The sequence below is a fragment of the Lonchura striata genome, chromosome 1 (genome assembly GCF_046129695.1).
Source record: "Lonchura striata isolate bLonStr1 chromosome 1, bLonStr1.mat, whole genome shotgun sequence".
In the NCBI taxonomy this organism is placed as follows: Eukaryota; Metazoa; Chordata; class Aves; order Passeriformes; family Estrildidae; genus Lonchura; species Lonchura striata.
This window is the reverse complement of record NC_134603.1, coordinates 42,376,078-42,401,015: the sequence shown is the minus strand read 5'-3', so window position 1 is coordinate 42,401,015 and position 24,938 is coordinate 42,376,078. Positions and strand designations below refer to the sequence as shown.

General features: G+C 39.5%; 1 protein-coding gene across 1 annotated transcript in view; it reads left to right on the top strand.

The window, feature by feature from the left end:
• The window catches only part of SPIDR (scaffold protein involved in DNA repair), a 193,701-nt gene that overhangs the window by 70,231 nt on the left and 98,532 nt on the right, over nt 1-24,938 (top strand). Inside the window, exon 8 of the mRNA XM_031504029.2 lies at nt 2,815-3,034. Within this exon, the coding sequence (XP_031359889.2) occupies nt 2,815-3,034 (220 nt within the window). The remainder of the gene's footprint in view (nt 1-2,814; nt 3,035-24,938) is intronic.

Sequence of the window (24,938 nt, the reverse complement as noted above, 5' to 3'; positions counted from 1 at the left end):
TCAGCAAGCAAGTGGGAATTTATGTAAGTTATCTGAGGGTGAAGGAGAACAATGCAAAACCCTAAAGTGAGCTTTTCACATGGATGAACAAACAAGTAAACTCTGGAAACCATAGAATTTGCAGTGATCCAGCCTGTCTCCTCACCCACAAATTTGCCCTTCAGTGTGCAGCCACATATGTTTGATTTATTTTTGATTGACATAACAGTACAAGAGCCAAATGTACTAAAACCGAAGCTATATTCTGAACTTTGGTGTTTCATCATGTGCCAGCAATCCAAAGTGCTTTTCCATGTTGTTCAAGAGAACAGTATCATCAGCAGTAATAATAATTTCAGAGCAATTAAACTAAACTATCTCTGTGCATCTAAATAAACAAATAGACTGTGGTTCTGTAGAATGTGCATGTGTGCCAAGTGTGAGACTTGGCTACTGGTTGAAATTGAGATGCTTTTAGTTTAGAAGCATTCTGCTTCATTTAGAATCAGTTCCCAGTGTTTCCACCAGCTTTAGGCTTGCAAGAGACTCTGGTGTTTTGGTAGAATATTTTTTACTCCAGTTTCTTTTAGAAACTTTCATACAGATCTAGTTCTTGATTTACCTAGTGTTTTTAACTGTTTTAATGTCAGAGGTATTTAAAAGAAAAATGTTATTAGGCTGTCTTTCATTGTCTTCAACCTGCTGTACCAGATGAGTAACATACAAGTTGCTGACCAGTAAGAATTGTCATAAAATTCTGCACATAAGAAATGCTTGGTTCAGAAGTGATGAGCAGTCCCTCTCACAAGCTGTCTTAATACTTTTTTTTTTTTAATAAACTGTTGGTGCATTTGAAAATTGAGACTGATTTTTTTGTTACTTGATTTTTAAAGTGGATGTAAATGCAAATTGTTCTGTAAGTCCAGAGGGAAGAGGTAAATGCTTAGTTAGTTTAAAAGATGAGAATTTTTGTGGTTAGCAGAATTTGTTTATGCGTGCCAAATGACTTGGGGTTGACATAGGACCACAACTGCAGCTAGTCAAGCAAAACAGAATTCAAGTGTGAATATTCTAAGCCCTTCCCTTCAGGCACAGAAAACTAGTCAGTGCTCACCCTTGTCAGAATTTTCACATAAGCAAACATTTTCACAGTGTAGTGAGTATCTACAGTGGCACTGTGACGTCACAGCTTTCTCTGAGAAGGTGACAGCAGTGAGGAGCAGCAGCAGGGACAACCATCTCTCTTCATCAGTCAGTTTCAAAGGACTTGGCATAAAGGGTTCATTCTCCTACTTCTCAGATCTGGAAGAGGAGGTCAGGCTGTAATGGCTTGGACAGAAGTGGCTTATGTACATCTTGTGTCAGACTGTCTGGTGGAACCCTTTATAGAGCTGGAAAATACCAGTTCAGGGGAAGCAGAATGCTTTGCAGAAGCATGTTGCATGTGATGAAAAATGGGTTCACATGAAAGTGGTTTTGAGAACAATTTAGTTTTATATTTCCAAACTGCTTTATTTCAGTTTCAGTATGAAATTTAATAAAAATAGGAACAGAATTTTTTATTTTATTTTTGTATAATTCAACTTTATTTAATAAATTTCAAAGATTTTAGGGCCCAGTTTCTTCGGTTTGGGTTTCTTGAGGGTTGGGTTAATTTTTTTTGAAGTTTCTCATAAACTCAAACTAAAATATTTTGATTTATTTTCCAGAGGAAAAACATTCACAGTTGTGAAATGAGCCTTAAAATAAACAAACAAATAACTAGTACAGCTCTGCTGCTAAGTTCCAGTATCACATTCACTGTTCCTCCCGTTTCTTCTTTGCTGTGGGAAGACAATAATTTATATCAGCTGTTTTTCTTGGGATGTTGTGTTTTTCCCCATCCAATTTGCAAATCAAAAAGGGTAGAACTGGGGCTCTGCTGCCCTTGTCCCCTGCAACCTTTTTCTGCCCCACTAAATGCTTGTAGCATTCGGCAAGGTAACAACAATTCTCTCCTCAGTGACCGGAGTGCAGATCTGAGTAAGGCTAGGTGAGAATGAGAATAAATCTTAAATAATCTTACAGCTCAGACCAAGGTCTGGCTGAGTAGCTGCTGTCCTGTGCAGGTTGCAAAGGGACCCAGGGGTAATTTCATTTCAGTGCAAAGTTGTTTCTTCTTCAGCAGAGACAAAAGTGCTAAGAATCAGTCTGTGTAGATGCTTGTATCTGTTGATGTTGCTTTAAAACAGAGCCTTCTGACTACCCTGACTGTCTACTGATAAAATGGATGATCAGTTTTGCAATAATTATTTTTAGACAGTGCATCTTACTCCTTCTTTCTCCACATTTGTCCCTCAATGTGAATCATCAACTTTTAGATGCTTTGTGTTCTAATTTGGTTCCTGACAGCTGCTGCTTTGAGAAAGGTCAAGGAAGGCAAACACAACTTCACTTTTAACACAGTGTTTGATTATTCTGTTTTTAAATAAATGTATTTTTTGCAGTATCTAATAAAAAAGCCTGAACAAAGTCAATGAGTTGCAAGATTTGAATGTCCAGGAGTGGTGGGAGAGGGCTTTTTGTAGGGAGTTTGTGAATTCATTGATATTTGGAAGAAGTACAGGTGAGATTTTTTTCTTTACAATTAATAGTATCTATAGAGAAAGAAAAAATTACTGCAAAAGCTTAATGTAGGCCTTTTGATTAGGCTGTGTATTCTACTCATGTGGATTTATCAGGGTCAGACAGATGTGCAGAGCACAGAGGGATGCACATCTTTAGAGTGCTAAAACTTCTTTCTTGCTTCTCATCTAGACTTTGCATTTTTATTTTTCATTTTCACTTTCTTTACAGATAAATCTGGTGTTTTAATTGTGAAGATCTTAGAAATATTTGAGGAGTGCACAATACAAGTTGCCATCTGCCAGCAGCTGGAACAGTCTCCTGCTATGCTTTCACCTGAGGATACTGTCATCAATGCAGAGGAGCCAATACTCAAAGTCCTCTTCACAAGAGAGACAGCAGCTCACCTGAAGAGCAGACCACAAGATGTCATCCACATCTATCCCCCATGGTGAGTAAGGAGAAGGGGCCACACTTGCTGTAACACTGCAGAACAAAGTGGAGTCAGTAGAGTGCTGGCTGCACTACTGTAGGAAAAACCTTGGGGGGTAACGGGAGAACAGGGCATTCTTGTGGTCATCTGTCTTTGGCAGCTTGAGAGACTTTGACAGATACCTTCAAGACAGCTCAGATAACAACTAAATGTGTATCATGATGCCTCTAGTGTTGCTCAGGGCTTCAGTTGTGTTTTCACTTAATATTTTCATGTTTAGAGCACTAGGAAGGCCTGAGCAATGTCTTATCAATGATAAGGCCAATAAAGTGCATACTTTCTGGTAAGCAAAGTAGTTCAGGAATGCTCATCTGTTGTTGGGAGCACGGGTATAATATTTCAGTGGAAAAGTCTCTATTAAGTGTATAGCATTCAGTCTTCAGTTCCCTGAGCTCCTCTTCAGCGCAACCCTTTCTGGAATTCTTCAAAATGTTTGGTCTATGCTTGTGATTATTTTCTGGATTGGATTATTTACCTGAACTTTAAGGGATAGCAAAAAATAATGAGATTTCTAGTAAAGCAGCTGCTTGGTAGAGAGGCTGTAGGTTCAAAAGACTCCTCTTCATAAAAATTCAGGGGAACTTTGAAGTGGGAACATTACTTCTCTCTTCACTACCCTCCACCCAAATTATAAAAGAGGAAATGCTTTTCTTATGTATTTCAGCATTCATTACCTGAGTTTTAGCCTCCAGCTGCCTCTCATGTTTGACCATATCCTTTTTGCAAAATACTTTTTCCTGTTTTGCAAAGGTCTGTATCTGGTTTTTATCTTCATTGATAGCTGCAAATCTTTTCTGAGTTCCCCAATTTGTAATCTTTTGCTTCTGAAATGTTTTCAACTCTTTTTGGATGCAATTCAAAAACTAAGGGAAGATATTTTATTTGCGATTTATTATGGCTCCAGATACAACTATTGATAGTTTAGATGTAAATAGATTGGTAGCAAAGGGGAAATGAAGTTCAATATTAAGTCCTAGTCTGATATGATTCTGATTCACTGCCTTTTTTTGTTCTCATTTATCTTTTCCATTGCAAGCTTTTTTTCTTACATTACATTTGGTTTTGTTTTCCTGTTTTCTTCTTGTTTCTCTCTCCTACAAACTTAGTTCCGTTTTTCTTTTCAGGTTTCCTCTATCGTTTTTAAACCACAAGCTTTTGCATTTATGCAGCTGTATCCTTCTGTGTAGACCTTAACCTACGTGAAGATTTTTGTACCAGAAAAACTTTTAAGTAGGGTGTGATTCAACTTTTCTCTTTGTTTCCTCCTTTTTTCTTCTCCTGACCTGTTACTGTAGAATGCTTAGCATGTGTAAGTCTCGGACTGTTGCAGCTTGTTTCATGTCTGCTCTGGGAAGATGTAAATCTGCACTAGTATGATCCTTTCCAGACTACAGACATCTGCAACTGTACTAGTGTAGTCTTCTCATTTGTTTAAATTTTAAGATGTTCTGGACACAAAGCTCATTCCTATATGGATGTAAACTGAGACTTCTTTAGGAAGCTTCATAGCTAGCTATCTGTCTTCCTAGAAATTCTGCCTTTTATTTGCTTTTTTTAAAAAATATGTATACTTAGTAGGATGTGCTTTTCATGTAGGAAAAAGGTTATTTCATGAAACCATAATGTTTGGACAGAGGATACATCTGCATTGTCACAGCTGCTTTCCTTACCTATATGTCTCTCAAGGCACTTCATAAATACATCAGTTAATTGTAACAAAACTGCATTATACCTCATCTCTAGTCCTATTTTCTATCTTTTTGAAATTATCTTAATGTCAGTTGTCTCTTTGTTTACTCAACCAACTTCAGAAAAAATTGGGCTGGATACTGTTAAACTACTGGAGGCAGGGAGGGGAGAGAATGAGGGATGTATTTGTTTTAGATTATAATTTGGCACTTTTAGTTTACATTAATTGGAAATTGGACTTGGATACTTAGTGGAAGTTTCCTCTATCACAGTTCCAAGCTTCTATTCTCTTAAACTCCTACTTGAGAGCTTTGAATGCTGAAATGTAGTTCGTGTTATTCTGCATTGAATTTGTACTTCTGTTAAAAACAAATGCCATTTCTGTTCAAACACTTGTCTGTCAATTCAAATGTGTGACTAGTGAAAAAACAAATTAACTAAATCTAATCCTGACATGGTGAAATAAGCATATTTATGTATCTTATTAACATCTTATGTATCTTATTAATATCAGTCAGAAGCAAAAGGGACCAAAATAAAAAAGTAGATGCAAGGAGAGGCAATCATTGAACTACCTGGGTGGTTTTGGGTTACATAATACACTGCACCTTGTTGTCCTGTATTTTGAGACAGTTGTATGGTAGGATAGAATGGGATGAGATGGGGTGTTTTGTAAGTGGCCTGCTTCTGGTGCTGTAGTGTCCTGAGAGCAAAATTTCCTGTTACCTTTAAAATAAAACCCCAGAATTACATTCTAACTTTGCTTTTTGCTCTCTGACCAAACGACCAAGTAAGATGTAGACACACAGGCTGCTGGCTCCTGGAGGTGATTATTCATGTCAAAAACTGAACACATCGCTTTGGAGCCTTTGTAAAATTAGACTTTGCTTTTGTAACTGTACTTGTATGTGCTGTGAACTCAGTGTATAACTTGGTATGTGAAACATCTCCAGCAGTAGACTTGCATTAAGTACTTTAGGAAGCAGTATTTAGAGAAGTACTGATATGCTTGTTGGTATTTGTTTGCATACAGAATCCCATGAAACTTCAGCACTGCAGTATAAGCAATTTAATTTCAAAAGTAAAATATTGATGGGGGCTGGTTCTAAGAAACTTACCACTGGACATTGCTCATGAGAACAGTCACACTGGATTTCAAAGGAGCTTTGTCTCAGGGCAAGCATTAGCAGGACTGAACCCAGATTTCTTTGTAACTAGATATTAATTTCTTTGGGTCCAATGTCTTAAGGTACATATTTACAATCTTGAAAGCAAGGGATTTGATGTGAGAATTGTCACTTGCTTTAGGGAAAGCAACCCACATAAAGTGATAAAAGCTTTCAAAGCAGCGTGTGTGGTGCAGGACAGAGCTCACCACTGCCTGGCCGCTGAGACATATGACAGGAGCCTGCTCTGATCTTGTGGCTATGTGGAAGTATTATTGCAGTGCTGTATCTAAATAAGGCCTATTAGCTTGGACACATCACATGAAAATGATTGTGTGTTTTGGGCTGGAGCTGGTTTCTGTCTGGCCAGCCGGGAACAAAACAGGCAAAAGAACTAGGCCCTGCCTGCCCCTACCTGTGTAGGCTTGCCTTTGGTTTTCTTTGCAGTACCTGAGCAGCTTCTGTAAATGAACACCTCATAATTTTTTACAAACTAAATCTGAATCATTAAGTGTTTTTAACACTTGGGAAAGAAGAAAGTTTATTACTGAGTTTAATTAAATTGATTTCTAAGTCTTTATTCACTTTGCAGCAATACATATCCAGCAAAAAGTAAAGATTGCCTGCAAAGACACAAGAGAGTGGAAACAAAGGCTTCCACTTTTCCACTGGTGGTAATTTTATGGCTTCAACGTATCTGTTTTTTTCCTGTTTGTTTCATTGTAAATATTATGGAAATAATTTACTATACCTAACAGAAGGTAATGAGAGTCGGTATTTTTAGAGATTCCAGGATTCATTTGATTGCTGACACTGCAAGGCTTGAGGATAGACTGTTTGCCTTAGATACTCCTGTCTTCTGCTCATAGATGTGCCTACTAGTTAATATTCAAGATAAACTGACCTGAAGAAAACGGTGCTGATTAGAATTCTTACCCTTGCCAGTAAATTTAACAACTTTGAAATGTTTTTCATGTATTTCTGAAGTAAAACGACTAGCAGTATGTGATATTAATAGAGTTCTTGGCAATAGCAGTTTAAACCACAGATCACGTTTGATTTGGGCAGGCTCAGAGGTTGATCCATACCTATTGAATGTGAATGTCTGGTATGAAACCTCTAGTTCAGGAGGTTCACGTGATGCTAATTACTGGGGGCAGGGGCAGTATGAAGGAGACATAACCATTCTGTTCTGTCTTGCACTGCCTGAAAACACTGCAGAAAACAAGATCCTTGGCCGGATAGCCGTTATTCCCCATGCAACTTCTCTGAGACAGTTTATTTTAGGAACTTGGTACAGAAAGTACATAAAACACTTAAATCTGTGACATCAACAAGCAACTTCAAAGTTGTTCTTCAGTTTCTCTTAACCTGTGAAACCACGGGGAATCATAATTACTCAACTTTGAGTGTTCCAGCGCTTGGAGAAAGTGTTTAATGTGGACTTCTCATTTCTGTTTGCATAATGCTAAATTCAGTCTCTCCTCAGTGAAGGAGTTTTAAAAGACTTTGAATTATTTACTGCCAAGAAGAATAACTCATGCAAAGCATTGCCACAGATCAGCTGATGTGCAGGGATGAAATCTTGTATCTTAAGTCTTTTAGTGTAGGCCAATGCTGGAGGTTGCAGGTAAGCCCTGAAGAAATTTATGAACAAAAAACAGTCTGGTTTTGTGGATTCAGGTAGTATTCTACTTTAAAATTATCCTGAGCATGCTGTAGGCTGTGTTGTTGACTCAACAACAGCATTTATGATAAATGAGTATGTTACTGTGATTTTTGCATTGTCTTACCTAACACTGTCTTACATCATCTGGGTGAGAAACAACAGGAGCAACACAGGGAGCTAACATGAAATAGGTGTTTTAAGCTAGCATGACTCATATTAAAGAGCATTTGGCTTCCATTTGATGAAAATATTTTTAAATTTTTTTTATCACTGTTGCTCTCACCAAGCAAGGGAAGCATTTAAGAACATTTACAGAGTACCTCCCTGTCACAAGAAAGATCATGTGAAAGGAGGAGCTAGGCTTCACATATTAATGAAATGTGGAAATGTTCTCCTGCTGCTCTGTAAAGAAAACAGCCTTCTAAATTTTCTCAAATTAAGGAAAGATGTGTATAAAAAGTCTTTTACATACGTTCAGTTTCTCTGGTTACTCCACAGAGAGGCAGCTTCTTTGAATGCTTGATAGATCAGTTTTGTCCAACTGGTCAATGTTCAACATTTTCCTCTCATGAAATCTGGACACTTATACATACACATATAAATATTCAAATGGATGGAAAAGGGGGAGGGGGGAGATCACCAGTCAGATCCCTCTCATTGGAAAGATGTTGGCTCTGCCTTTACATCTTCAAAGAAAGAATGTAACAATAGCAGGGTGAGAGAACCTGATAAGAGGGATGAGGCTTACTCAGAAGATAAAATTCTACAAAACTTCAGAGTTGTAAAGCCAGTGTGGGCACTATTTCTAAAGTACATATAGGAATGGCCTTGGAGCCAAAGATCAGATACTATCATCTGCTTGGAATTGCTTTTCGGAGATCATGCAGTTCATGAAAACTGAAGTTCCTTTCAGAAGCAGCTGAAACAGCAGCAGGTTTTTTGCAAGAATTAATTTTTTTTGGTTTTTTGGTAAGATATACTTTTCCTAGTGCAATCACTTCATAAGAGGTGATTTGTCTTTTGAGAACAGAAATACACATACTTTCTATGAACTGAAAGTGGTCCCTAGCAAGCTTTTAATATAATTTCTTCAATGCTTGTTTTGCTTGGTATTTTCTTGTGAGAGTCTTTAGGATTTTTCTCCTTTTTTCTTTTAAAAAAATAAAGTATTTTTCTTTTGTGCATCCTTTCATGGAAAGGCAGAAAATTCATCTGTAGAACTGCTCAGGTATATGCTATTTGATATCTCTAGAAGTGAAGAGATTAAGCAATTAATATTATATGAGTTTGTTTACTTCCCATGTAGAAAATCAAAACAACACAATTTCTTAGTATTCTAGTCAATGAATAGTGGTGTTCCTTCACAGGTGGCTGACATAATTGGAAAAACGCAGAATTGCACAGCTTTGATTCCAAGAGGAGAACAAGTCATTTATGTCATGTCTGTGATCTGCCACAACCACCTGAAGCAAAAGTTATCTGGTATTTCATATGTGGGCTGTGTCTAATAAACACAGTAACATGATTATATTTTTTACAGTGAGACAGACAAGTGTGGCATGGATAGACACATTATACAAATGCTATATAGAAAATATAAGTACCCTGAAAAACAGAAATGAAAAATCTGTTCCCTATAAAAGGGGTCTCCATGGAGAAAAGAATGGAAACACAGGAAGACAGGAGCCTCAAGATAGTAGATACAGAGTTGTGTAGAAGATTGAAACTGGATTTTTAAGCACGACTGCCTGTCTCTGGATTATTAGCTGATGGTATCTTGACACACTGAAAAAGGGGAATTTCCACTGTATTGCACCAATGAGGTGCGGGGGTTTGTTGATACATTTGTTTGCTTTGCCAAATCAGAGGGGTCAGACGCGAGCGGCGTGTTTGCAAAGCAGCAGCTTGGTTTTCAGATCAAGGTTGAAATGCGTTGTTGCTGGCACAGAAGCCTCCATTGGGGTGGAATACCTCTGGTCTCCCTGACCAGATGTGTGCCTGGACTGGGCACATCTGGTCAGGTGCTGTGCTCCTGCCTCACACCCCACAGCCTGCACAGAGCTCACGTGAAAGGAGCACTGCGTGTTGTTCTCTGGAGGAAGTCTCCACCAGGATGAATTTTTCCAATATAGACATGTAAGAATAACGAAGTTGTAGAAAAGAGGCAGGGGATGTGAACAGCCTGGTTTATGCTTGGGGTGTGTTTTTCTACATTTTCCCTAAATAATAGATACCATCCAACTTAGGTCCTACTGGAATAACTGTGGTGTCCAGTTCAGAAAAATCCGAATCACCTCACTGTGGTGCTTCCATGGTGAGGAAGTAGCATACATTTGAGTCCACAGCTTTTAACAACAGAATAGGAAAATGGTCTTTAAACATCCATTCCTTACAGTCAGTGATGTTTCTTATGTCTGAAAAATTATTCAGTGAGAATGAAAACGTCTTCTCCTAATATTCACAAAATAATCTTATCCTGAAAAATCTAATAAAGTTTTGTTTAGTTTTGTTTTTTAATGAAAGGTCTGTACTTGAAACTTTCCAGCTTTTATAAGTGAGGAAATTCCAAGCATTTTGTAGTGACAGATACTGTTAGTGGGTAGTTGTCCACTGACGTCAAAAACGGAGGATGGTGAACAGCTTTGTTCAAGTCAACGAAAAATGTACAGTCTTGGATAAACTCTGTGTTAGCAACGGAGCTATCATTGATATACGAGCAGCTTCACATGAGTTCCCATGTGTATTCAATCCAATGCTAAATTCCAGATCTTGTTTAATGAGCAACTGATGGAGCCAAGACCTGGCACTGCAGTCTGCTTTATCCAGTCATGAAGGAAAAACAAGCTAAATAAGTTCAGATGAACAAGTTCAGAATTACTGCAGGGTTATTAAAAAGTTGTGATTTGTATTCCTCTGCTAATGTTTATGACTAACAGATTTGGGACGTGTAAAACAATACTTAATTTGTAAAAAGACTATGTGCCAAAATTCCTTCAGTAGTTTAACCACTGAAGAGCAAGTTTTGACTTTGTGAATGGGTTTCTTTGAATGTTTAAGATTATCAGTAAACGGCTAATCTTTTTTTTTTTTTAATTTACATTTTGAAAAATTGGGGTTTCTGCTTGTTGGATTGCTATTCAGCACTTTCACTTCATGAAACAAAATGTATTTCCATAGTCCACTGTGGAGAGGCAATTTTCAAGACAATTGCCATTGCCTTTATTTATCAGGTGTGATTTGCTACTGTAATGGTAGGTGTGTATTTGGAGTATGATTTTTCCATGCAGTTCTCTGTGCAGTTAGGTTGGGATATGCTGGATATTTTCTGGATATACATTGGATTTTCATGCTAAGGATGCTTTTGTCCTTAGGCAATTCTGTGAGGGCAAAGAGATGGATAAAACGTGAGTCTGCCAAATTATCCTGTGTGGTCATTCCCTACAATATCAAGGTATGCTTTGTCAGATTCCTCCTCCTGAATGTCATATTTAAGTGTAGGTAAGCAACAGTTAATTACTGTAGTCCTAGCAGAAATCGTAATTAAAGCCCCAAGTATTTCAGAAGGGGAATGTGGCTTTCAGATATTTGAAAGATTTGGAATGTTGCTACCCAAAATATAGTATTTAAAATATCTCAGCTATCCTGGGGGATGGGAGCATGGGAGAGCAAGGGGGAGATTTTACTGTTACTTCTACCAGGCAGGTTATTTCTCTTTCAGTAAAAGCTCAGGGAAAAATACCTGTAGTTTTATGTATTTTTGGCAGAAGAATGTGCTTTGGTATATGAAACAGTTTATCTGTGAAATATTCAGTGTAGCCTTTTGTGTGTTTGATGAAGCTTCTCTTCTCACCAGTCTTCCAAGTCAATATTCACTGTGCAGATTGCAATGTATTACTTCTCCCTGACTGGTAGGCTTCTTTGACAGTGTCCTGAGATGTCTTGAAAAAGTATTCCTCTAGTTACTGGCCCAGTACAGCCTTCTGGAGCACCAAGCTTCTCCAATCAGAAGTTTCAGAACAATATTTAGAGCATTAGAAGTCCTGTACAACCACTAATTTTACCTTTGGGGATTTGTGTTTGGAAAGCCAAATCACTGATGTGGCGCCAAAAAAAAAAAAAAATCATTACTTGGCAGTATGTGGGAAGGGGGGTGGTTATGTGTATGGGATTTTTTTTTGTTTGTTTTGGTGGTTTATTTTCTTTCTTTAACCTCTTTGGACTTATGAAACATTACCTGTTTTCTCTCTTCTTGGTAAAAAAGTTAAAGAAAGAGTTAAAAATAAAGAAGCCTAGTGAACTTTTCTTTGGATGTTTTTTGTTTTGATGGTTATCTTCCCTTTTTCTAAGTCTTTTTTTTTTTTTTTTTCTGTAAGCAGCACATGTTTGCTGTTGAGCAGATCATGATAGTGGACTTTTGCATGGTCTTCCCGGCAGTCACTGTCCATAGTCAGTCCAAGGTCCTTGGCTGTCATAAAACACAGGACCGGATGTCCACCTTGACACTGCTGTTAGTGCAAACACAAGCACGTCTGTTAGTACAAACCCAAGTCTGTCTGTATCTCCAGCTAATCCCTTGTGATGTGAATTGAGGCTATGAAGAAATATCCTGAGGTTCTCTGAGGTATTGTTGGGACAGACACTGAGGATCATAACTACTCAAAAAAAAAACCTGGCAGAATATTTACAGTGCTGCATGCACACACTGAAAGCACTGAACTTGAGAACACTTAAGATTCAGCTTAAAACCATAAATTACGTTGATTGTATTTGTGTTTTCATCTGTCTTCCTAGCATGGCACAGCATGTCTGTCTTTTGTGTTTCCCAAAACTAAATTTCTCCTCCAAGCTGAGGTTCATTTTTGAGAAATGTGGGCAATGCAACTATGTGAGATTTGTACATTGCATTTGTGCCTTACTGCTTGTCTTCTGGTTCACTGAGCTTGTCATAAATATTAATTTTATAGGGCTGGTAGTTTTTTATGCATTGTGAATGTACAGATTGAGGAAGAGATAAATTTTATTGATATGGGCTGTCACTGGAATTTACGGGGTTTGTATGCTTAAAGGAGCTCAGATTTACAGTATATATGTATAATAATCATTCTTCAAATTATTTTTGAAGACATTTGAATGAAAAGACATTTTATACAATATACGATTGTTCTTTATTATATTCCCAAATATTTCTTACCTTCCATCTCTCACACAAAAACAAATAAGTAGCCCAGTATTTTCATTGTCTTTTTGCAGCCTCCTGTGGTTTACAGTTTGAGAAGTTCTACATGAGGTGATTGTCTAATTTTGCTGGGAGATATTTGACCCTAGGTGCTTGCTTTTGAATCTTGCTGTATAGCAGGGACCTGTTTTCTAGCTATAATCAAAAGCAAACCCATTTTAAAAACAAACTTCAACATACCACATGATCAGCTTCTAGAATAGTCCACTTATGTCTTGAGAACTGCCTTTGGTTGTAGGTCACTGCAGATACAACTGCAGTTTCTTGATTTTTGAGGACTGATGCTTACCTAGGAAGGAATGGAATCCTATTAGGTTTACTGGTTACCCTGAAACTTCCCTAAACACAGCTTGAGGATAAAACAAGGGGAAGAAGTTATTTCCACAGCCCAAATATAAATTACACCTTTTTGGAGGGAGGAGGGAGAAACTTTTATGTTTATTTATTTTTAGATTAGACTGCATATAAAATTATTCTTTTCCTGTGTGTTCCAGTTAATTGGTTGGGATTCTTTACCTTTGATCATGAATCTTATTCTTTGGCAAAACCTTACATATTGAAGACTGCCTTTCTACAAGAGGTCTGAGATTTGGAATTACATATAGTCTTGCATGCAAAGCCCTTCTCTACTTATTAAACTTTGAATACCCACTTTCTAAATTAATATAGGTATTGCTTGGGTTGCCATGTTGATTTTTTGAAGCTTTTCTTAGAAAGTACTTATCACATTAACAGCTCCATTAATATATTTTGGCTATGTCTAAGTAAAGCCATTTTCCACTCAGAATGTGCACTAAATGTATTGGTTAATATATTTGATTTGTTATTAGTTGTATTTTAAACTGCTGTCATAATATTACTGTTTTATTAACTATACATGAACTGTGGATGATTTGGAGGAAACTACTTCCCCGCAAGCTATCAAGACAAAATACAGCCTTTTAACATATAAACTCAACAGATGTTCAAATGTATATAAAATGCCTATATTGACATTATAAGTATGCAGAAGCCAGGGTAGTTGATACATGTGGTTTTTTGCCCCTTTCACTGAAACTGGGCACGACAGCAGTCCAGTGAGTGAGGGCTGGAGTCTGGAATGAGATGCCCTCAGGTCCAGGCATGGAGACAGCGACATTTGCCTCCCTTTAACTTCTGCTTTGACTTTCCCCAGCTTCCTCAGCTGTTTTGGAAGTGACACGAACAGTCACGCTGGCACTGCACTCACTAGCATGTATTGGACGTGTGGTGCAGAACGCGTTCCCTTTGTCGCATTTCCCCATCCGTGCGTGCGCTCGGCTGGACCACGCCAGTCCTTGGGGCTGTGCTGCGCTCTGCATCGATTCAATCACAGGCTAAGAAAATAAGTTATTTTGAGTTATCAGGGTGGTCACAAAGGGCAGCGGTGGGAAGGCACCTTCCTGAAGAGCATCTCCACGGCGCTTCCCGGGGCGGTGCGGTGCTGCCCGAGCCCCCGGCCGCAGGTCCGTGCCCTTCCCGGCGGCTGCGGAAGGTGGCAATGTTGTCAGCAGGAGCCCAGGAAAAGCTGATCTCACCGAGACAGCGGCAGCGCGTATTTGTCCACAGCTTTCTCTGGCGTCAAAGCTCCACATCCGTGAAATAGGAGCCCTCAGCAGGGATATTTGTTCGGGTTTGTGCGCCATCGCTTCTGCACAACTTGTAATAACTCGGTGCGCTCTCCGTGCTGGAGGTGGGGATGCGCCTGAGGCAGGCACCGCGCTGCTCACACAGCTTCGTTGCCCGCAAGGCTTCTCCGTGCTGGCTGCCTCTGAACTTGCAGACCGACACCCATCCTCCAGCCGGGAGAGCGAAACTGAGCTCTCTAAGTGAAGTTTCATTTCTGCAAAACACTTGTAAATGCTTCTGAAATGCGATGTCGCTTTCTGCCCACTCCCCGGGGATATTTACAAACTTTGCTTTGAATTGAGCTTACCAGGGGAGAAACAGAGAACTTCTTCCCTGCATGTCACAGTCACGTTAAGAGCTACCTCCTGGCTATGACAGGCTTTTAACCTGTTGAAAGCCTAACAGACCTGTTCCAGGCTTTGGTGGGCTCCTCTCCTCTCCTCTCCTCTCCTCTCCTCTCCTCTCCTCTCCTCTCCTCTCCTCTCCTCTCCTCTCCTCTCCTCTCCTCTCCTCTCCTCTCCTCTCCTCTCCTCTCCTCTCCTCTCCTCTCCTCTCCTCTCCTCTCCTCTCCTCTCCTCTCCTCTCCTCTCCTCTCCTCTCCTCTCCTCTCCTCTCCTCTCCTCTCCTCTCCTCTCCTCTCCTCTCCTCTCCTCTCCTCTCCTCTCCTCTCCTCTCCTCTCCTCTCCTCTCCTCTCCTCTCCTCTCCTCTCCTCTCCTCTCCTCTCCTCTCCTCTCCTCTCCTCTCCTCTCCTCTCCTCTCCTCTCCTCTCCTCTCCTCTCCTCTCCTCTTGTCATTTTTAACATTTTTCCTGTCTAATGCTAATTCTTGATCCTTGAGGGAAAGTGTGAGAAAGTTCTTGGTCTATGTTATCCCATTCTTTTCCTCTTGACTGTCTTGATGCTGCACTGGTAAATAGAGCATTGATTTTAAATTATCATGGAACCTTTCAACACATTTAATCACTGGTTCGCTTCTCATTCGGTGTTCCTTACCAAGCCTTTCTGACAAGATGTCATAGACTTAAACCATTTAGGAGGTCAAATGGGAAAAAAATGAAATATTCTTGATATACTTTAGGGTAAGCAGCGAGCAAATAGGATGATATTACCTTGTAACCCCCTTTCCCCCTTCCTCCTTAACTTTTTTTCCAACACAGATGATAATTTTTGTTGGACTTAGTGTCTAGTTACTTGTTTTTCATAAGACAGGAAAGCAGAGCTAAGGTAACTAATGCTATACAACTTCCGAGATGGTGAAGTTGTGTGTGTGTGTATTTCCTTCCTGACTCATGTATTGGACATGCTACTCCCTGCATTAAATAGACACTGAAAGTTTCTGCAATTGCTTTGGTCTCTGTTAAGCAAAGATTGTTTGCTGGGTACCAAAATCTGTTGTTGTGTGGATACTTTTCCTACCACTGCTTTTCACTGTATTGTACAGTGTCCCAGCAGTTGTCCAGGAGAACCATGGGCAATGACTCCTTGGTTGTAAAAAAAATGTAACGGAAGACTTCCAGAAACTAGTTGGGATTTTGAGCAGTTAGCCTGGCAGAAACTGCTATATTCTGTATGTCCAAATCAGAGCCAGCAAAAGCTTTGTGTTTTGCTGTGCTATGTGGGAGAATTTTCCGTTTCAAAATTGAAACTGGAAAAAATAATCTCCAGCTCCAAACAGAAGAATTTAAGATATGGTGGGTTGTTACCACCGTAATTTTTGTAATTATTTCTTTTTGTAGTAATAGTCTTACTACTTTAAGAAGAAAGTGAAATATTTCACCTTGGGACTTTCTGTAAACACTGCTGAGTAATGCAGTCTCACACTGTTGCAATAATAATTTGGCTCAGGAAAAGGCTTTGTGATCATAAAATTTTCATGCTAAAAGAAGTAGATGCTGCACACAATATAAAGCTTGGAAATAAACACATTTAGAATTTTGTTTTCTCTTTTCAAACCAAAGTAAAAGAAAATATTTCCCTGTGATTTCAGAGTGTTGTTAACAAGCCTTCATAGCTGTTAGGAGCCTAAAATAGTAAACAGCTTAGTAACAAAATTATATTAATAAACCTAACATCAAACTTACTTTACAAAGTTTTGTACATATGGTTCTATTTTACACAACAAAAGAAGTCTTCTGAAGTCCCATTTGCCTAAAACAAAGGTTTTAATGGAATGGTATAGTGATGTAACCTCATCTCTGCTTATCCTTTTTTTGAATGTAAATATGAATGCCAAGACAATTAACTGGGTAATTTACCCAGGCAGACGGAGCAGAAGTTCTGTAGGTAGGCCCTGCTTTAAGAGCAAGTTGGCGTGCTGTCTCCTGCTCAAGTGCATATCGACCTTCAAAGCGCTAGGGATAGTTCACCCTCAGGAAGTTTAGTTTAGATAAGCATCTGAATTCTTTTGGGTACCGAAATCTGGAATACAGCAGCAAAATCTGATGAGCACGGGCTCTCATATCTGAGTCAGTAACGGGGCTGGATCCACTCCTGTTGTTCAGCACTTCCACTGCCAGGCCCAGCCAGAAGCAGAAAATAAGAGATGTGTGAGAAGAAAAACCAGGGAGAAGAGCAGGGAGCATACCTCAAAAAAGTACAAGCAGGCTTCAAAATAGAGTTTGTGTAGGTTGTGTGCAAAGGTGAGGAGCTATGAAGAAACTCACACCTTCTCCCAGTATGGCTTTCCAAAACCTCAGGGCAAGTTTGGTTCTCAGGAGGCTCTTGGCTTAGCCTTCTGTAGGTGAGGCTGTGCATCATTAACACCTGGAGTCTGGGCTGTTTTGCTTGCCAGATGTAAAAATGAACCTGTGAAATTAAGAGTTTCTTCCCCCTCCTTCTGATGCTTTGCAGTTAGCAGTATTTCACGCTGATATCAATTGAAATTTTAGACTTGGAGAAAAAACTATCCACTCAAATGGATCGTTCTTGCTTGCAATCTAAGCAAGAAAGATATGGAAAATTAACCAGGAAAAGAGGGCTGATGTCTTTTTCTTAGTGATCTCTGGGTATCACTCAATTTTCTGGTCTTTTTTCCTTTGCACCCATTGTTTTCTAAACCTTGTTACTCATTAATTGAACCCTTTTCTGTTAGTTAAAGAAAGTGGCTTCTGCCTCTAGAACTCAAGTGAACTGCTGTGGTTCTGCCACAGCAAATATCAGTCACTTTATGTAGGTGTTTTGCTGAAAACTAATCTTTAAAGTATTTGTAGTCTTCTGAGGCTGAATTTCCAATCTAGTGTCCATTTCATCTGCAGAGATCAGAGCACTTGCCAGATTTTGACAGGAGAAAGTTGGCCACGACTAAATGGCAATGCATGCCCAGAACAAGGCTTGTAAATCACAGGTTTGTGAAGCACCCTCCTGAAAACACACCTGAAGCTTAATTCTGTGTACCATGCATAGAAGGAAGTTCTCGTGACTTCATTCATGGTTTTGGCATCCTAATGTTATTTCTGGTGATAAAAGAATAATAGAATGAATAAGCAGCTGAAACACAAGAGAAGAGAGTGAATTTAATCTTCAGGGAAGGTGAGAACACACCCCAGTTCTCATCACTTCTGTATGCCGTGCCTGTTCTAATCTCCATCCAAACTTCAATACTAGGGATTAAATTGTCAATCATTTTAAAAAGTTCATATTTCAGAAATTCTAAAGTCTACTTTTCAGAAGTGACCTAGTATTGATTTGCATGTATTTAAATTTTGATAAGATGAAGTTTAAAAAAACAAAATCTGAAGAAAAAAAGGGAAAATTTTAAAATCCCTAATATATACCAAAAAAATTTCTGTGTATATCTAGCTTTACATGTAGTATGAAATAAAAAATAGAAAATGGAGAAAAATGTCAAGCACCATAAAGTGTATAGTATTTTTCAATGGTTGCAGGCCGCCTTAGCTTGGCTTAATTTCAGAAGGTATTAAAGGACATATTTCACTTTCTTTGCTATTAAACTTAGGAAATTGAGCAGTTCTACTTAGACATTACTTTTTTTTTAGTAATGCAATATTTTTGTTGCATTTCTTCATCTTTCTTTTTTTTAGTGATAGAAATGTCTTATACTTTTTTCTCACTTTGTTGCAAAATACAAAAAAAAGGGTATTATTTTTAATAGTCATGTTTACTGATGGCTGGCTACTGGCATCAGTGAACGTGAGTTCACATTTTTAGGTGTATATATTAAAGTACAGATCAGCTGGGTTTTTGAACTGGCTGATGATTTTTCAGGGCTCTAGTAAGTTTTATGAAATAAAATTAATGAGTCTCATTGTCAACTTCCTGAACAATATAGATTTGTTGCTCACTGGAATACTCATGACCTTTGGAGAACAGCACAAAAATGGTGGCTTTGGGTTTTCTAGCTGGTCAGATGTGGCCAGCTGGTATAACAAAGGCAAGAACACTTGGAGGATGTTCTTACCAGGAAAGCAGTGTGTTTATTTAGCCTGTGGTTCTTCAGAGAGCAGCTTTCTCTAGAAAAGTTGTAGGTGGCATGAGGTTGGTCAGAGGGCAAACACTTGTTTGACCTTTTGGTAACAAGTCCTTACACTAGAAGAAAACCCAAACATGTTTTTACTTCTTAAATTGCCACAAATGCAGCGAGAAGCTTAGGAACTGGGACTGAGAGATGGCCTGCAGGTTTTGGACTCATCTGGATCTTCATGTGTAGAACTGCAGCTGCACAGACAGTATAGCTCTAACAGCTGATTAATTATTATTAATATTGAAAGTAATGCAACTGTCTTGCTTAGTGCTTCCAAATATTTATTTTTTCATTGTGGTCAGTCAACACTGAGAAATTTGTATTTATTATTTCAATATTTGGGGGAAAGTGATATATATGAACACTCTACTACCACCATATGCCTTAGCTATTCAGGATGAGTTTTGGCTTCCTTTGTATTCCCTGGAAAATTGTGATTAAACTAACATCTACACATTAGGGTTTTGTTGATTTCGGAGTGGTGAAATTATGTATTTTACACTTCTTGTTAACAATTAGAGATGTGAAATAGAAAGGTGCTCACTTTTTCTTTGCATCTTCTAGAAATGAAGGTATTTCCATATGGGGTTTTTTCCCCCACCATATTTCCTAGCCTACCATCCTGCTCGTTTGGCATAGTGGAATTAGGATACTCTCAGTTTTATCATGGATCTGGTAGCAATTATGGGTTTGGGTTTTTTTTTTAACACAGTATTTGATACAGGGATTGACTAAAATATGTGGATATTCTTTTTTTCCAGGCAAAACATTTTGTGGACTCTTTAAAATATATGTCCCAGAAATATCAGACTAAGTGGACTAAATGCTATTGAAAGGAGTAAACTCCTCCTGCTATTGAGGAGTAAACCCTCAACTGAAGGGCTGCAACTCAGCCTAGAATCTCTTTTGTGTAGTTTTAGCTACCAGCTAGTTCAAAGATAATAAAATATTGCCATCTGATAATGTATTATCATAACTGAAATTAGAGAGGTGAAGGATTGAAATCCCTCTCCTGGGATATGTTAGAGGCTAGATACTGAATGAAGAAAGAAGGAAACGGAGAAGATCAGGGTTGGACACAGGCTGCCTGCCTTGCTATCATGTCATGTCTCTCATGAATGTCTTAGGAGTGAAAAAACAACCCTCCCTGCAGCAGCGTGTCCCTGTTTTCCTTGGCACCCTTCTGCCGCCTGCCTTCGAGTGAGGAAATCAGAAGGAAAGGGAAAGAATCGCCAAAGCCAGCGCCTAAGCTGATTTAAGCCTAGGGGGGCCTGAAGTTGATCGGGAGCACAGACTCCAGTTTTAGGGGAAGGGGTACAGGGATCCGTGGGCAGGGAGCGGCTCCGGTGCAGCGTGGCCCAGAGCCGCCCCGTGCCCGGTTCATCCTGGCTCGGGGTTTGCGGGGAGAGCAGGAAAGCCCCGGGAGCGGGGCACGGGCCGGCGCGGGACCGGCCCTGGACTTTCCGCGGCGGCAGCGGGAGGAGGAGGAGGAATAGGAATGCTGCCGCCCTGACGTCAGGAGCTGCTCCTGGGAATGTTTTGCATTCCTCTTCCTGGCAGTGGTCAGGTGGCTTCCAGCAAGAAGGAAGGAACAGCCGCTTCCAAAAAGAGAGGGAAAAAAAAAAAAAAAAAAAAAAAAAAAAAGGGGGGGGGGGGTGAACGACGACGTCGACATTGAGAGCGCGCGGAGGAAAAGAACACTTTATAATAAAAGTATTGTGGAGGAGGCACTTTTATTAAAAGCCAGATTGGGAATTGGAACCAGATGTTCTGCATTCGAAAGCTGCACGAATGTTAAACGCGTTTATTAATGACTGTGATGGCTGAGGTATTTGGCTGTCTGCCTCGCTTTAATCTCATTGCTCCGTATTAAAAAACAGTTGAGAAAAACATTTTTTTTTTGTACCCGACTTTAGGCAGCTTCCTTTATACAAATATTCATTAAAAAAAAAAAAAAAACAACAAAACACCGGATTTTTGTGGGACTACAGCCACATATATGAAATCAAGAAACAAGCAGGGAAATGTCAACATTTGTCTTGTTCTGTTAGTTTTAACATGTATGTTGTGCTGAAAGTTATTTTCTTGAAATTTTGTTTCCTTCTTGATTTGTGGTTGTTGGATAACGCACATGATGTAAGCTGGAGAGGTCAGAACATGCAATTATTGCTGTTCACAAAGTACTTCCTATTCCCTTAACTCTCCCTCTTTAAAGTCCCTGTCAAAGCCTGTGTTTAAAGCAAAACAAGAGTAGATACTCAGTCCAAGGTGAGGAAAGTGGGAATTGCATTCACCACAATCTGTGCTTGTGAAATAGCTGCTTTATCTCGTTAGATGTATGGCATGTTATATCTCCATTCCAAGAGCAGCATCTCCACCTTGTCAGTGCTGCACGTTCGGGAGTACTGAGCACCAAGAGCTTCCCTGGGGACTTCTGGTTCGTGTCTCAGTAGGGATCAGATAGCTGACAACACCAAGCCTGTACAGGCACAGGCTATCTTGGGATATCCCCTAGACAGGCATGGATCCTTCTCCCATCCTTGGGCTCTGTTGTATGCAGATCATAAGATGTTTTGTGTGAAGTGAGGACTGTTGGAGGGAGAGACGGAGCTGTGCCGTGTGTGTGGCAATGCCCTGAACCTGTGCCTTCTTTATCCACTTGAAAGGGGAAAGAATAATTTTTACTGTAAACACCAGGAACCTGCTCTTTACATGGTGGGACATGGCTGTTTTGTATGAATTCAGGCTTCCTTGGATAGGGCACAGATCCTGTCTAGGGCTGGTGGAGCTAAGCTACCTCTGGATTTAGGCTGGGAGAGGCCATACCAATAAAATTGCACCAGAGAGACTTGCCCTTGTCCAGCATGATGGGTTTTTTTCCTTAATTCATCCTATATTTTCCTGTTCATTGACACTGCACGAAGTTCTATTTGGGTGGAGTTCCCAAGCTCACTTGCAGGCAGTGTGTTTGGTGGTGTTGCAGGAAGCTGGTGGGACGGGGAACATTTGGTAGTTTTGGGGAAGTTTCCTTGAGCTCTGTGCCCGGGTCAGGTGAGGCCCAGGAGCACCCATCCATTTCCTGGTACTGACTGAAGTGAGCAGCAGCTTCCTGCTACAGGGTGGATGCTCTGCTGAGGAATTTCCAGAAATACTGAGAAGTGCTGACTCATAGCTTACGGCCTGTCTCGGCTGAGGGGAGGTTTTCAAATCCTTGGCTGAAGCCAGCAAAAAATGTTGCTGTAATGTACTGTTTTATTTTTAGCAAGGGGGGAGGCTGTGTTGCTTAGGATGAAATGCTTGTGAGTGGTTTCAAAATGACAGACACTTTTAATTTTTTTTTTCTTTTCTATTTTTAGAACTTGGAAAACAGGTTGTTTTGCTAAAATACAGAAACTTCTCTGTTTCCCTAGTAAATGGGTTGTTGTAAAGGAGCCTTAAGAATTTCATGCAGGAAGACTTTTACCATCACTGCAGTTCAAAATGTCCTTCAGGGTAGGAAATACTGAAGTATATGAGACTGAAACTCAACTGGCACTTACTTGCATGTATTTTTCACTTCTGCCGAGGTGGGACTGCAGCTCCTATTGTTGGAGCTGAAATGTAGCCAGATATTTGCTGCTATTACAAGATGATTTTAAAAGCTTGGTGCTTGTGTTTCATCCTCCCTTGTTTTTAGCATTCATTTCAAAGTCATGTGCTGTGCCTTTTCGGTTTTCTCTTTCTGAACAGAAAATGCCCTATAGTGTTTTCTGCCGACTTCTGCCAGGAACAAGTTTGAGGGAGGAGTCCTTTCAGGCTGTACCACTACTCAAAACCATTTTGGTGATTAGATTGTAAGGGCAAAATTATTTTCTTCTCCCTCCTCCACTCCCAGCCCCTCCCTCAGTCAGTACATTTTTTAAACATATTATGGGGGGTGTGTGTATTGTTTTTCTGAACAAGCAGTAGTACTTGGGATGATCTCCAATGTGTGCACTGTCCCAGAGAGTATCATAAATGAAATGCAAGTTTGTATAAACTCTTTTACTTTTGCTTCTTATTTCTAAAATTTGCTGTCAGTTCTTCATTCACAGCTCTGTACCTCTGTCTACAGAACTGTTTGCAGCCCTTTTTTTTACACCATTATAGAGAACTGTCAATCTGCAAATGATCTGCAGACTTCTTCTAACCACAGGGCTAATAACTTTTGAACCTGTAGCATAAAACAGAATATTTTGCAAATATGAATGAAAAAAAGTCAAACCCACACCTCTTACACCAGCCCTGCAGTGAATGAAGGATAATTCTATACAGGAAGTACAGGAACATAGGACAAGGCTGTTTCCATGATGTGCTCATTTATTAGCTCATCACTCTGCAAAAGTCCCAGTCTTAGTAATTTTAAATTAAATACAGTCTGTGCACGTGAGCTGCTGGTGGTTTTTGTGGACAGAAAGAATCATAGGCTGCACATCTATGACAAAATTTCACAATCAAATCCACTAGCAACTCCAACCTTGCTAGCTACCCACCTCTAAGAGAAAACTTCTTTTCCTACCCAAATCTGCCAGTTCCTTCCAAGATTTTATAGCAGCTGCATAATCTCTTTTGAGAGAGCTGTGTCCTGGCACCTGCCACTATACTGGGAAAATAATATAGGTCATACATTATTTCTAGCCACCTGTCAGTAAACTCAGGACAAGAGCCATGAACCAGCAGCCTTGTGTGTGCCCCTTTTTAGATTGATGTGTCATCCGACCTGGGTGGACATGCCTCAACTGGATTGCCTGACTTCAGATAACCCGTTCTACAATCCTCAGCTGCTTGACCCTATTCTAGTTTGGATGAGGCACAGAACGTACCTTTTTGTGAAGATTCTGTCCCCAAACTTATATAAAAAAATTAATTATGCATGAATGTTGTCCAGCTTTCCAGGGAACATCTTGGTACGAAATGTATCAGTGTAGTGAGAACATCTCATTTTACAGTCAGCTTTTTGAAATTGAATCTGCCCTAGTCCTTTCTAGTAATATTATGCTACACACCCTGGTTCCTGTCTCTAATACAGAAATGTCCTGCAAAGAGCTTTCTGCTTGTGGCAGTGTAAGCCTATGCTTTCTCACGTATCTTTGTCTCCTAATGCTCCCTGTTCTTGCACAGTTTTCTGATCTTTCCACTATTTGCTGCTAGTCGCACTACAGTCTTGGTAGCTGTGTGAAATCTGAGCAATTCATGTCTATGTTTCAGTTGCCTTACTACTTTTTGTTACTGTGTCATTGTCTTAAATAATTTTTGCTTTTGATCTTGCAGAATTTCTCTTACATTCTTCTGGTAACTTCACTTAGGGTCACCATGACAACATATTTCTTTTTCTAGATTATACTGAGTGCCCAAAAAGAGCAAAAAAGACAGATTAATGCTAAATCTTGAGTAGTCAGTTGCTTTATCGTTATCATCACTTATGTGGTTGCATTAGCATTAATTGTCTTTTGCACTGTTTGTCCATTAGTCTCTATGGTGTTCAGAACAATTCAGTTCAAGAAATGTACTGTGTAGTACTTTACTGTTTGTTGGGTGGGGTGGATCATACATTGATTTTGAAATTAAGATGAGATTCCAGTGGTAAAAAATAAAACTTTCTAAAAATTAGTAGTCAGAATTTGAGTATCCTAAGTAGTGCAGTTCAGTCAATCAAATTGTTTTGGTAAAGGTTAGAGGAACCCTTTGTGAGAAATTTTAAAGAATACACATGATAGACATGTATGTGTATGTCTGCATATGTGAATGATAAATTTTGAGAATGTAAACTGATACTTAGGAACAGTTTGAAGCAGTGGGTAGAAATAAGTCACATTTTATTTGAACCAGTAAATAATCCAGGGAGCCTGAGGATAGAAAGAAGGAAGAGATGGGTAAGGAGAAATAGCTTACCATTACTTTATGAGGGTCTGCAGGTCTCTCAGCCTAATCTTGACTGCTACTAAGCCTCTTCAGTC